The following is a 15,037-nucleotide window of genomic DNA, read 5'->3' as shown; positions in this document are numbered from 1 at the left end:
CTCAGACCAGCGCCAACACAGGTAGATTACGGACACCCTTCAACACTGAGTTAATGCACTCGACAAGGTTCGTTGTCATATGACCCCATCGATGTCCCTCGTCGAATGCCAATACCCAATGTCTGAGTCCGATGGCATCGCACCACCTGGCATATGCCTCGCCTCGCTCTTCCAACCTCTTATAGTTGATATTGTACTCCTCCACCGTTCTTGAATACCCTATGTTGACAACAATCTTCTGCAAGTGAGGGACTTTGAATGCCCTTAAGAAGTTACTGCCGATGTGTCTTATACAAAACATCCACCATGCTCTTGGAGGTTGCCAGTCACCATCGGAACGATTAACTGCTGCCCGTATTGACTCATGCCGATCTGAGATCATACCCACACCATCTTTTCTAACAACATACGTTCGCAGATTCCTGAGAAAGAAGTGCCACGCATTAGCTGTCTCCCCTTCCACCAATGCAAAGGCGATAGGCACAATGTTCTGGTTCCCATCTTGTGCAACAGCGACTAGAAGTGTACCTTTGTATTTTCCGTATAGGTGTGTGCCGTCAACCTGAATCAGGGGCTTGCAATGCCTGAATGCCCTGATGCATGGATTGAAACTCCAAAATATACGATGAAGTATTTTTACACCTTGTGCCTCCTCATTCCCGTTGTACAGTGGTCGTGTTTCTATTTGGACAACTGAACCAGGAATCTTCTACACCATGACCGAGAGCCACCATGCCAAGGCTTGGTAAGAATCCTCCCAACCACCAAAAACTTTGGCTACGAACTTCTGCTTTGTCAACCAAGCCTTTCAATAACTAATGGTATAGTTGAACCTTGACTGGACTTCCGCAATTATAGATTTCACCTTGATGGACGGGTCCGTCTCGACCAATGGCCTTATATCCTCAGCAACTGTATCCGAGTCCAACTTGGAATGATCTTGTGAAATCGTTCCGATTGTGCACGTGTGCCTACCGTTGTATCTGCGTATCTCCCAACAACCTTTTTTCCATATCAAGCTGGCTCGGATAAGCCAGTCACATCCACGCCCGTACATCTTGTATTTTGCATAGAACGTCTGTGGCTCAGACTCATACACATCATAGTCAACTCCTCTATGATGAGTTTGGAAAACTCTAATTTAAATTAGTGATGATCAAACATTATTAATATGATTAATTGCAAAATTATTAATTTGATTCCAAATTTGTTAATTAAATAATTTTGCTATGCAGGTTTGTTAATAGGTCGAAAAGAAAAGATCCTAAGCCCAATAATATCAAACTTCAGCCTTATACAAATTTGTCATATGAATGTTGGCTGAAATGTTTTATTTTTTTGGGCCAATTTAAATTATTATTGATACAAGCCCAAAGTATTTTGCTTGCTTGGTCTGAAACCAATTGAGAGAGGAAGCAAATATTTTTGCCTTATGCTTCTAACGGATTTCATTTCCATCATATGGTGGATTTCAAATTTTCTTTGCTTAAGTTTATTACCTTGGAAACATGAAAGAGAAAATGTGATTTGATTGCAATTAAGTGTAGCTTACACGCTACTACACAAAGCATGGAGAGTTGCACCTAATTAATTTATCTAACACTCATAGCTTTGCTTTTCTTTCTCTTTCTTCTCTCTCTAATCTTTCTTCTTCTTTTGGTCATATCACAGAAACCATGGAAGCTAAGCCTAGCCACCGAAAAGAAGGAGAAGTAAGTAACAAGACCATCACAATGATGGCAAGAAAAAGAAAACAAAAAGTATGTTGTGGCTGAGATTCTCATCACTTCTGGTAAGATTTGGTGAAGAGATCTTGGCTTCTTTATACCCAAAAATGGATGAAGAAGATTTCGGTCAGTAGAAGAAGATCCTTGGAGGGATGGCTTGACTCTGATTTTGCTCAACCACCATAGGAGGTAGCTACAGTGGCTACGTGATGGAAGAGGCAGAAGTTGGAGCAGATGAAGCTGTCATCATCATGAAGCATCAAGGGGTAGGAGTCCATCTTAGGGTGCAAGGCAAGATGGAAGGCTCGGATTGATGAAGATTGGTGACCAAGGAAGGACCAGAGGTAATTGCATGTTAGGTTTTACATTCAATTTCCTCTTCTCTCTCTCTGGCCGAACCGGTTTGCATGAAGAAGAAGATTAGCTTGGTTTGTTTGGTTTCAACCGTGGAGGCTTCTCCCTATATATAAGGGTGAACAGCCAGGGCTTGAAGCAAGGAGTGAGAGTGCAAGGCACAGAGTTCTCATAGCTACCTAAGCTAACAGAAGTTCTTCTCCTTCAATGTTCTTCATTTTGTAATTTTTCTATTTAATTTTGTCTGTCTTGAGTCTCATGGAAAAAGGCAAACAGTGAGGTTTGTATGAAAAAGCCATAGAGCGAAAAAAGGCAGAGAGTGCAAAATTAAAAGAAAAAGCCATAGATGTCCTTAGAAGTCCTTTGTACATCTGTGTTGTGTTTCATGATTCTGTGGGAATCCCCTTGCAAGTTGGGTTAGCACTTAGCAGTTGAAAGCTTGGCAGTAACTAAGTCAAGTTCAGAATTGGGGTTTAGATTCTGGACTTGTCCTAGATAGGAAGGGTAGTTCCTAGGGAGAATTGGTGTTTGTAATCAAGAATGATTATAGTGAAATTCCATCATTGTTGTGATGGAAACTGGATGTAGGCTGCCTTGCACTTTGCAGCTGAACCAGGATATATCTTGGTGTAATTTTCTCTCTCTTCTACTCCATTTTTGTTTCTGCTGCCTAGGAGATAAAACTGAAAAATATCTCGTGCCGAGTGACGAGACAAAAAGAAAAAGTCTCGTGGCTGGGAACGAGACAAAAATCAAAAGGTCTCCAGAAGTTGTTTTAAAGACCATCAAGTGTTATTAAGTGAAAAAGGGGCTAAGATTCAACCCCCTTCTCTTAGCCACTGAAAACCATCACTTTAGATATAGTGAAACTTCTAATTACTGCGACAACCGACTTTCTAGAACTGTATTCCATTCCAATCCGGAACTCTCCGTCCTCAAGATCAGCAATTCCTACAGAAATCCGAAATCATCGTTTATTGATCAATCCAAAGTATAAACTAACAAAAACTTCTTATTTAGTCAACGCGTACCTATGTTTGCATATTCCAGAAACTCGGGGGTATGCATGGCGTCGAGATCCAACTCACGCATAAAAGGTGGAACGCCCATCGGTTGACTGCTCGAGGGATGAACCACTACATTCTCTGCTGTTGCCTCAACTCCCACATCACCATCCTCATCTTCGTCGCCGGCTTCATAAGTGGCTTCGAAGTCCTCTTCGCTGTCATTATTCATTCCTTCGTACACTGCAGCTCTATCATCATTTACATCTATATCATTTTGGACCGCTACTGCCTCTACAGCTTCAAACTCAACGTACAACTCAATCTGTGGGTGTCGCATATGTGTCTGTCGGTGAATTTGAAACATATTCTGCATACTCGCTTTATCCGTGATCGGCATGGTATCAAATCGTATTAGACCACCAAAAACTACAATCGGATTCCGGTACAGAATTCTGCTCACTCTCATTAACGTACCATTCTCCATGTTTTGACAGAGGCCGTTCTGCAGCTCCATTAACGTCATCGTGCATGGAACCACAAACGAAAATAGATTCTGGGACACAAATCTCACTCCCTCATGAGTATTACGTATTATCTCACCATTACGATACACCACCAAATTTGCGGTGCCCTCCATTACAATAACAACAGCCTCAAAGAATCCTCACAACACACTCAAATCTTACTCAGTATGCAAAACACTATCGAGCTCTGCCTTATATAGAGGGGTGTACTTAACACGCCCCCCACGTGCTGCCTGCCTCAGTCAATCACGCTTTGACACGTGTCAGAACGCCCCTGCGTGCTGACTCAACAATCCCCCCACGTGTTGCATACTTGGACCAATCAGCCTTCGCCATGTCAGCACGCCCCCAGCGTGCTGACTCATCACGCCCCCCACGTGCTGCCCCTCGTAGCCAACCAACTTCTGCCATGTCAGCACGCCCCCTGCGTGCTGCCTAGTTGGCTCAACCACACCATGCTACCTAGCCTCCACGCCCCCCACGTGATTCAGGCACCACGCCCCTGCGTGTTGTGCCTTCATCTGACACGTCCATCTGTTTTTAATACACACAGTATCTTCATTTTCAGCCAATACACCACAATATTTTCCATATCTAAATTAATGATAGGCAATATAGCATTTACTTTTTTTTAATGGACAATAACTATATGTTGTACAATTATATTCTATCATGGTAGATTTTGTCATAATGTGAAGCTGCAACATTTTCTGTACCAATAGGGTAACTCAAACTAGACTTTGCAAAGAAGAGAAATACTTGACAAGTCCCTGTTAACATGCAAGTAGCGTGATGTATGCGGTGAAAGTAGCTTTTCCAACACAAATGCGACGTGTCGCACCAGTTTTATAAAAAAATTCGTGTTGTCCCATCGAAGAAAAATCACTTTTTTTATCCATTTTTTTCCTTCGTTTTCTTTCTCTCTAAATTCATCTCATCCAAACAAAGTATAAAAGCCTCCCACCTGGTTCTCCTCCTCACTCGTTCAACACATTGTAAAGAGAGTTGAGAGAGTATTTTGGTTTACTGAGTTTTAGAGAGTATTTTAATGTATAGATGTGAAATTTATATATAAAAAATTTTAAACGGGTATTTAATAAAAATAATACATAATTATATGTCGATGACAGAACATATTATCAACTATTTAGATAACATAATTATGTAAATTTTTATTATTTTCGCTAATTTAGAGCTTATTATTTGATTAATATACTAAATATAATTAGTTTAGTTAATATTATTATTAACAATATTAGTATAGTTAATCATTTGATTTATTTTTTGTAGATTTTCTGTGATGATAGTATTATTATTTTTTCAACTTTTTGTTATTAATTTTTTATTTTCTGTTATTATTTAATTAATTATTAATAAATATATTTATCGGATATGTTGTAATTCTTTTTTATTTTCTGCTGTAATATAATATTTTATATTTCTTTTAAATATTGAAATTAATAAATAATATACATACAAAAAAATTTGAAATTCTGTGTAGTAATTTTTTTTATTTTCTGTTATAGTATTATTATGTTATTTTAAATTTTAATGATTAAAATTAATAAATAATATAAATGTATAAAAAAATTTTCAAATTTTCTGTAATTATTTTTATTTTATTATGTGTTATAATATTATTATTTTATTCTAATTTGCTAAAAATAATAAATAATATAAATATAAAACATGTTTTTTAATTTATTACAATTATATTTTATTTTATTTTATTTTAATTTGAAATTATTAAAACTAACTAATATTTTTTATAAATATTAATAAAAATTTTGAATTTTCTGTAGTTATATTTTATTTGATATTCTCTTACAATATTATTATTTTGTTGCAATTAGTATTTTTTTTAAATTAATAAATGATATAAATATAGAAAATTAAATTTTATTCAAATTTTATATAATTATTTTTTATTTTTTATTTTTATATTATTAATTTATTTTATTTTGTAATTATTAAAATTAATATTTTATAAATAAATAAAAATTCAAATTTTCGATTATTATTTGTTATTTTATTTTCTGTTACAATATTATTATTTTTGTTTTAGTTGGTGTTTATTATAACTAATAAATAATATAAATATAAAAAATTAAATTTTTTCGAATTTTATTTAGTTATTTTTTTGTTTTAATATTTATTATTTATTTTATTTTATAATTATTAAATTAATATTTTTGTAAATGTTAATAAAAAATAAGAATTTTCGGTAATTATTTTTTATTTAATTCTCTGTTACAATATTATTATTTTTGTTGTAATTGGTATTTATTAAAATTAATAAATAATATAAATATAAAAGTTTAATTTTTTAATTTTATTTAATTATTTTTTATTTCAATTTTAATATTATTTATTTTTTGCATTTTAGTTGAACTAGGCTAATAAGAATATTTTGCCCCTTAAACTTGATCCACCGGAGATGTGACATTCGGCGGTTGATCAGACCTCATAAACAATGAGATTCTACCACATATCAAGAATTGGAGAAATTAGAGGAAATGGTGCGTTGCTAGCTGCTCTTGAAGAAAGATGGAGGTAGAAGACTCACACTTTCGCATTACTGGTCGGTAAGGTTACGGTGACACTCGAAGACATAGCACATATATATGTCCTGTCGATTGATGGAGTGCTCATAACCGATTGGACTGATAACAATCATAACTTCTTGGTCAAGCACAACTTAGCGATTTTCAGCAGCAAACTTTTGATTAGTCCCTCCAAAGTTACATAAAGTTGTCTTAAGTTCGTCATATTAAAGACACACAACCTTTAGACACTTGGAAGTCTGTTCACTGATACGTTAGATGTCACATCTTTGATCTATTGGGTACCACTCTCTTTGCGGATAAGTCAACGACATATACCTACGCAAAGTATCTACTATTGCTCTAAAATTTTGAGCAAATTTATACTTACAATTAGGAGTCAGCAACTCTCATGCATCTTTATAAGTTATTGTACCGTATATCAGAATACAATTACAACGAAATGGATGATCCACTAATTAATTTGTTGTTTGTTTAGGCGTGAAAACGAATGCTGTAGTTTACGCCCATTCTAAAATAGCAGTTTACACCAACTGAAATACCGGTTGTAATGAAATAACAGTATTAATAAGTTAATCGAATTAGATTCGTATTTTATTTACATTTTACTGGCAATATTAATACGGTTCAACTAGGTATCCTTTAAAAATAGTACAACATTCAGCCTTTTTATTACAATAATTAAAAAAAAATTAAAACAAACAACTAAAAATTATGAATAGATTTATTGTCTTTTTAAAATTAAATATATATTCAAAATACAATCTAAAAAAACTGAAATTTAAAATTTAAATTTTAAATTTCTGTTTCAGATTTAATATATTTAATTATTAATATATTATAATTTAAATACATATCTAAAAATTAAATTATTCAAAATTCAAAATTTTGATTTTAAAATTATAAAATAAACCTTAAACTATCAAATTATTAATTAAACTCGTACAAAACACTCAAAGAAGCAGAGAAATCACGTTTGTGCCATGTCGAAAATCCAGAGGCGCATATGAAAAATTCAGAGGTGCACATAGAGAAGTCATCCTCCGCTGTCGTTCATCCATGCTACCTTCCTCTTCCGCGCTCATCCTCAACGCTGCCTTCCTCCTTTTCGGCGCTCATTTACAACAACGCTGTCTTTTTAATGTTTAAATTTAAATTTTAGATTTATGATTTTGGATGTGTTTTAAAAATATTTTCTGTATAACTTCATAATTTTAGATGTGTTACAATTATTTTTTAATGTTTAAATTTAATTTTTAGATTTATGATTTTGGATGTGTTTTAAAAATATTTTTGTATAACTTAATATTTTAAATGTGTTACAATTGAAAAAGAAACTACAATTGAAAATATTTTAGTTTATGTATATAATTATATTCGACCATTCATAATTGTATTATTAACATTTATATTGTATTATTAAAGTTGACTGATTTTAGATGTGTTTTAAAAATATTTTGTATAAAATATCATACTATCAGATGTGTTATAATCGAAAAATAACAACACAATTTTAAATTAATTGTTGATTATAATAATTTTGAAAACTAATAAGTATCGAAAAAAATTTAACTGATAATTTAAGTAATAAGTATTATATTCATTTGATCGAATAAAAAATCAAAAGATTAATTGTATTATTAACGTTTAAATTTAAATATTTAAAGTTAGCCTGATTTTGGATGTGTTTTAAAAATATTTTGAATAAAATATCATACTATCATGTGTTATAATTGATAAATAACAACAGAATTTTTATGACTATATCAACTACATCTTCTCTCTTAAACTCCAAATTTTTTTTTGCTTCTTTGCTCAAACTAACGTAGAAAATACTTATGCAACAACTTTATTAATAAAATTAAATAAGATCAACCTTGTTCTAATTAAATCAGCAGAGTGTTTTTATGTTTAAATTAAAATATAATTAAAAATGTTGAACATGATATTTCTTAACAAATTACATAAACACATGTGTAGAAAATAATGATATCTTTCACCAATACAAAATGAGAGAGTACTTCAGCTGGAAGGTGGTGATGGTCTTCACCAATGAAAACGAGATGGAGAATTCAGCTGGCAGCATCCTTTTTGGTTTGGGATTCACTAATGCGTGTGAATGTCTCGTAGAATAAGGAATTTAAAAAACTGTATCTGTTACGTAAAGTTACGAAAGTAAAACAAAGTTACCGTAACCACCAATGAAGTGGGTGGATTTTAAAATTTAAATTTAAATTAAAATCTAATTATAGATATGTATCTACAAAATAGGAACATGTTACACTACAAAAATAATTAAATATTATTTAAATCTGATTAAAGGCTGATTAAAGGCTGATTAGTATTGTACAACTAGCATTTCCCATATTAATATTATGTGTTGCAGGTGGAGTAATTATTCACTAATCAGAACGTGAATATTGAAGAACGTGACGTCTATTAGACAAAAAATAGGCTACATGAATAATGTGAGTTTACTATTCTTTTTTACCGAATTTACCACTTCTTAGATGGTATCCCTTTTAATCCAGTTGAACTAACCGATTTGATTTGCTTTTTAAAATCATAATATTGATTACATCATTTTTTTAATAGAAAAAGAAAATTATGTTTCAGGCTACTCAATTACTTTTCAGTTCTTCCGTCCTCCTCCTAAGACGCCACAGAATAATGCCAACAAAAGCAAATTCAAAAGGTAATCTAAAAGTTAAAATGTCTACCCAAAACTAAAATGTTCTGGCACAAATTACTCACACACCAAAAAAAATCTAGAACTTAGCTGAATAATCTCAACTTTGAGGATACCAAAATCCGGCGAGCTATGAAAATGGTGGACAGAGACGAACCAAAAGTTTAAGCTGAAATAAAGTATAAAAGCAAATATCTATGGTGGCAACGATTCTATGACAAATTTGAAAGACAAAGAATTGGAAGATCTTTAAAGTAAAGGAATTGAAAACTAATAAAATACTTACAATAACTACATCCACGTCTTGAATTCTTCTCTATTTGAACTCTAATTCTATGTTGTTTTTAACTTATAAAAAACTACGTGGGAAGTCTAAATTATTAGTCAGACGGATTATCTTTTTAAGATCACTTATATTCATTAATTATTTCAATGAATAAAATATCTATCTTTGATGAAAATAATTACTTTATAAGCTATCTTTTGTTTATTGAATAATATATATTTTCATAATAACTCTGAAATTAATCAATATTAGTATATTGATAAGTATTATTGTGTCTATTAATCTATTTTTTTTATAAATTAGATGTAGATAATAATAAGAAATTTGGTTTAAATTTAGAGAGTAAGTTATACTAAAACTTAAAAGACATTTTAAAAGAAAAAATTATCCACCAGTTCCTTTCTATATTCCATTCCATATTCCATTCCATTATATAATAGTAGAAGACTAGAAGTAGATGAAGTAGATCATCAATATTTACAAGTATTTATTCTTCACAATATATCAACTTTAAGTTGGTATACTCTAGAAAATCTTGTAAAGATGTAGAGCACAAAGTATGTGCCAAATTACAGGATAAAATGAAAATATATGTAACAATGTAAAGATACATTTTTTTGGTAGACAGTCAATAATATATATAAAAATTAAACATAAAAGATAAAACCAAAAACTACCATGATTACTTCTCAACAAAGAATGCACATTAGACCAAAAAAGTACATTGGCCAACAAAGAAGTAATACATATAAGGGGAACGTAGGTGATGAAGAAGGGAGATGGTTATTAAAAGTAAAGAAACATATATATATAGTCATCAAATTAAAGAATGAAATAGACAATTACATACGTTTCCAAATCACAGAACAAATAGCACCTGTTATCTATACAAAATGACAACACAAAATCAAATAAAAAGAGCAACTCATATAGAAAAGAACCTACTTTTGGGCCGGGTGATTCGAATACCAAATTGAAGGCACGGCTTTATTATTCGTCCTAATTGTGCCAAACAACACGACTATACCTTATTTCCAAGCTCATCTTCTTGTTCATGCTCACCTGATATTTCTTCTAAAGATTTTCCCTTTGGCTCAGGCACCAAGAATGTAAACAAGAACCCTAAAATATTAACCACTCCTAATACCAACAAAGAATTCTTGACACCAATGCCGGGAGGATAACCTGCATCTGTCTTGGTCTTGTCCGGACTCTGCGCCAAATATAGAAATCCAAAAGCACCAATCATAGCACCAAGCTTGCCTGAAGCCGACGAAATCCCATGACATGTAGAGCGGAATCTTGCAGGGAAGATCTCCGCAGGGACGACGAAAGTGGTTGAGTTAGGTCCAAAGTTTGCGAAGAAGAATGTTAATGAATACAACACGACGAATCCAATGCGATTCTCTTTCTGAGTCCAGTGCTCATAAGGAATTGCGAGGGCAAACATGAACACTGTCATGAAGAAGAAACCAATCAATTGGATGGTGAATCTTCCGATCCTATCAATGAATGCGACTGTAAACCAGTATCCAGGAACTGTACTGCAGACAGCTATAAGCGTTTGAGCTCTGGCGATCTTGTAAACTTCTTCCAACGCGTTCATGGTTTCCGCAGGAGGAATCCAACCGACTGCGCTGAAGATATCTTTCTGGAAGAGATTCTGACTGTAAAATGCAACATCAAGCAAGAACCATGTACTCGCTGTTCCAAGCAAATGTAAACCATGACGCGCCGCGAATTGCTTAGAGAACAAGCCAAAATCCTTAGTTTTATCCTCCTCTTTCTTTAATTCCTCTGCTTGGAGTTCTACTTGCATAACTTTAGACATATCTTTTGTAGCCTGTTCCATGTTCTTCGCAACCAACGCCGTGTAACGCGCGGTTTCCGGCATCTTCGTCCTCCAATAGTATGTCAGTGCAGCAGGAAGAGCCCCCACCATAAGAATTACTCTCCACGCAAAATCTGCTTCTGGAACAGTTGAGCCTACCGGATCAACCTTATATGGCGGAGAATCGAATTTCGCCTTGAATATCGATGAGATAACGATTGCAAATATGCCTCCGGCCAAGATACCAAATCCCTGCATCGCGAAGACGGCGGCGATAAATGCGCCGCGAGTTTTCTTATTTGCGTACTCCGACATAATGGTGGCAGAAAGCGGATAATCTCCTCCGATACCGAATCCGAGCCAGAACCGGAAAAAGCAGAGCGTCGTCAGAACCGACTTCGGTTCCCGGCCGAACGAGAGGCCGGAGGCGACAGAGCAAACCACCATAAGCATCAGAGTCATGCCGTAGACTTTCTTTCTGCCGAGCTTGTCACCTAACCAGCCAAAGAAGAGCTGGCCAGAGAGTGTTCCGATAAAGGCTACGCCGTTAACTGCGGCGGAGACATTGGGCGGCAAATTTCCCGGCTTTGGTGCGCCGTCAACGTGATAGTATATGCGGCCGAGTAGCTTGGTTACGAGGGAAATACAAAACAAATCATAGGCATCTGTAAAAAATCCCATTCCTGCAACAATGATTGCTGTAAAATGATACCATTGTGTTTTGGCCACATCAAGTGCATTCAACACTTGAAGTTGATCCTTCGCCATGTATAATTATCTCTGAAGCTTTATTTAATCCTAGATAAAAATACACCTACAACTGTTAAAAAGGAAAGAATGTCAATAGTTAATACAAGTATTAGTCTTATAAAAAAGACTTAAAAACTATTGTGTTGTACTGTGTACTTCTACCGTAGAGTCTACAGTGACTATCATTATGATAGTTCTAGTGTAACTATATAATTTTGACAATATTTAAAAATCACACATTTTTTTATATTTTAACAATTTTTAAATATTGTCAATTTTATATAATCATTTCAACTATTATAATAATAATAATAATAATAATAATAATAATAATAATAATAATAATAATAATGATAATAATATTTATTATTATCATTATTATTATTATTCGCATACAAATTGAAAATATAAATAGTATACAAAATAAGCATAAAAAAAAATCTAAAAAACACAATATTTATCTTTTCTGCAACATGCATCAGAGTGAGCCTCTAATAATAATCACTATAGCATGCTGCTGCTACTAATTGAAAACACATGTAAATAAGGTAACGTGAATATAAAATATTTTCAATTTTCATACACAAAAACAATTAACCTTCTAAACAAAAGGACAAACAAAGCAATGAGATAATTTTATTTGGCTAATCTAATCAAGTTTTCATCGTATGTCAATTCAGATCTTTCTAAGGGAAAGTTATATACATACTTTCTGAAGAAATATTTGTCCAATTCTAAGCATATTTAATGCATATTTTAAAAGTATTTATAGTATTTAAAGAACCATACAAAATACATAGCTGTGATATTTCTGACGCGCACATACACACTTGAATGCATGACATAATAACAAATAAAAATTATGATGATCAATCCAGTACAGAAAATGAGAATTAATTAGGAAAAACAATATAATGTACCACGATTTTCTTTCTCTTAATGATGATTAGTGGAAAAAAAGAAACCTGTAGTCACCTAATGTATGTATACATAGTAAAGTTACACAAGAAGAGTGAAAGAATGGAAGAAAAGAACAAAATTAGAAATTATGAAAGAAACTTACCAGCAAGAATGTGAGAAGCTTTAATGAGTTTTGAGAGAGAGAGAGGAGAAGAAAGAAAAGAGAGTGATGGAAAAAAGAATTGGCTTAGCGCAAATGTGGTGAAGAGAGTGGACAATTATTAATAGGTAACGAAAATGAAGCAAAAAATAGAATTCAATGATTCATTACACAGCTACAATCGTTCTCCTTTTATTTTGATTCTTTGGATTGGTTTCTATTCAATCAAACGGTTCCTTTTGAGTCAAGGTGGTTATAATTTATATTGACTTGAGATTCTAACATTTGCAGTTGGGCCATTTGTGTGATTTTAACAAACTTTTGTAAATAATCTAAAAATTCAAATTTTCAACCATATATTTAATTAAAATTGAATCAAATATAATAATAAAAATATTATAAATCATCATATATTTATGTATAAATATATATTATTTAAATTATTTTTAGAATATATTTTATATTTTAATATATATTTTATATAAATAATTAATTTAATAATTAATTTTTAAATTAAAAATAAAACTGGAGGGACAAATATGTCATTTTGTCTCTTGAAAGTAACGTTGTCCGCAACTGACATTTCTGTAACAAATCCGCTCCCAAATTAGGAAAAAAAAAAACGAACTAAATTGAATTCCTTCAAAATATTCAACATCTCGACTAGCATAACGCAATGGATAATTGGATATTCCCCTTCTTTTTCTCCCCATCAATTCCTTGGTCAAACTCACCTCTGTAATTTTTTTGGTGACATATTCACCTTTGTAATTTATTTTACTTGTATGATTTTACGATTTGATTTTTGTATATAATAGAGAACAGCTTATTAATCAGAAGTAGTTACTCGAGTCACCAAAAAAAAAAATCAGAAGTAGTTACTCTGATTTTTTTTTTATTTTCCATAACTACAACTTTTTTAAATTTTTTATTATAATATATTACATAAATATGTTAAAATTAATTTGTAATTAAAAATTTATTATTTGAACGGAAAAACTAAAATAAACATACCCTATTAATGTGTTGTGCATTTGGATTGGTTTCTCTTGTTAAAATGTTAATTTTTAATTAAAATTTTTTTTAATAAAGTTTTAAAGGTGTTTAGGTACACCTTAAAATAAAAATATTTTAAATAAAACATAAAAAATTATAAAAAAATCATTTTGATAATCAAGAGTAATTAAGTTAGTCTAAAAATTTATTAACACAATAAAAACCTATTTCTTCTTTTTCTTTTTCTCTTTTTATGTTTTTGTTATTAATACAAAATAATTTATGTATCTTTCTATCTTTATCTTAAAAAAATAGAAAATTCCACTCAAATAAATCAATTTAAGTTGAATTAATTGTACATATACATTACAAAGAAAAAGTTCAAAAACTTTTATTAAAAATATAGAAATTATTTTGAACTGTGCATATTTTGTAGTTAAATGCACTATCAAAATATGACCGATTAGCTACCACAAAAAGAGTCGTAAAATCATCGTTAATCTGACGTAAAATATAATTTGTGACGGATTAGCTACTACCTAGCAACTAATGCTTTCCTCGCTAATTACAAATCGCAGATCAGTGAGACAAACACAATAGTCACTAATTCATCGGAAAGTTTTTTAGCTATCGAATAGATAGTTGCAAATCCATAACTAAAGTAAAAACTAATTCCATAGAAAAAATAGACTAAAAGGTAGTCGCTAATTAGCGACAAACTCTACCGCAGCAAACTCATCGCTAATTCCAAGCTAACTTCGTAGACAAAATAGAATGTTTAGTCGACGCTAATTAACGAGAAATTTTTCCGAACTTAATTCGTTGCAAGTTGTCCGCTAATATGATCGCAAATCTGTCACATTTTGTAACAAATCTATAGCTAATCTTTGAAAATTCTTAATCAAATTTGTAGGAATTTTCTTGCTAAACCAAAACTATTCTAAATGAGAAAGTAGAGTTATAAAGTAGTCGCTAATTTACTAGGAAATAATATGTAGTCAATTAGTTGCAATACTATCGCAAAATGTTATCGCAAATTCCTTTTAAACTAGTAATAAATCGATAGGTATCTCACACATATTTTAATCGCAATGAAGTCTTTAATTTTCCACCATCATCAACTGCGAGTATATCACTATACTAAAATAAACAGTGAATTATTTTTTTATAGTAATTGAACTAAAAGATTATATAGCATACAAATAAAATTAGTTCATCAAAATTATACATGTTTAAAAAAATCCAAACC

The 15,037-nt window shown here is 32.0% G+C and overlaps 2 protein-coding genes across 2 annotated transcripts; both read right to left on the bottom strand.

Moving 5' to 3' along the window:
- Window position 1: 1 nt before the first annotated feature.
- On the bottom strand, window positions 2–3,725 carry LOC112729794 (uncharacterized). Its single transcript, XM_025779943.1, has 4 exons — window positions 3,113–3,725; window positions 2,962–3,032; window positions 866–1,078; window positions 2–709 (listed from the first exon to the last, which is right to left on the bottom strand). The coding sequence occupies exons 1-4, from the start codon at window positions 3,723–3,725 to the stop codon at window positions 2–4; spliced, it is 1,605 nt and encodes a 534-aa protein (XP_025635728.1).
- A 6,215-nt stretch (window positions 3,726–9,940) lies between these two features.
- Window positions 9,941–12,886, bottom strand: LOC112727049 (inorganic phosphate transporter 1-4-like). Its single transcript, XM_025776648.3, has 2 exons — window positions 12,796–12,886; window positions 9,941–11,802 (listed from the first exon to the last, which is right to left on the bottom strand). The coding sequence occupies exon 2, from the start codon at window positions 11,748–11,750 to the stop codon at window positions 10,173–10,175; it is 1,578 nt and encodes a 525-aa protein (XP_025632433.1). The 5' UTR covers window positions 11,751–11,802; window positions 12,796–12,886; the 3' UTR covers window positions 9,941–10,172.
- Window positions 12,887–15,037: the final 2,151 nt, after the last annotated feature.

Source organism: Arachis hypogaea, chromosome 12 (assembly GCF_003086295.3).
Source record: "Arachis hypogaea cultivar Tifrunner chromosome 12, arahy.Tifrunner.gnm2.J5K5, whole genome shotgun sequence".
NCBI lineage: Eukaryota > Viridiplantae > Streptophyta > Magnoliopsida > Fabales > Fabaceae > Arachis > Arachis hypogaea.
The sequence above is the reverse complement of the archived record's forward strand: the minus strand, read 5'-3'. Positions and strand labels throughout refer to the sequence as shown.

Excerpts from the sequence above, each read along its gene's own strand:
- LOC112727049 (XM_025776648.3), bottom strand. The coding sequence starts at position 11,750 with ATGGCGAAGGATCAACTTCAAGTGTTGAATGCACTTGATGTGGCCAAA.
- LOC112729794 (XM_025779943.1), bottom strand. The coding sequence starts at position 3,725 with ATGGAGGGCACCGCAAATTTGGTGGTGTATCGTAATGGTGAGATAATA. Across the intron at positions 3,033-3,112 it reads TCTGGAATATGCAAACATAG|GAATTGCTGATCTTGAGGAC; the intron begins GTACGCGTTGAC and ends GGATTTCTGTAG. Across the intron at positions 710-865 it reads AGACGGACCCGTCCATCAAG|AAGATTCCTGGTTCAGTTGT; the intron begins GTGAAATCTATA and ends GTCATGGTGTAG.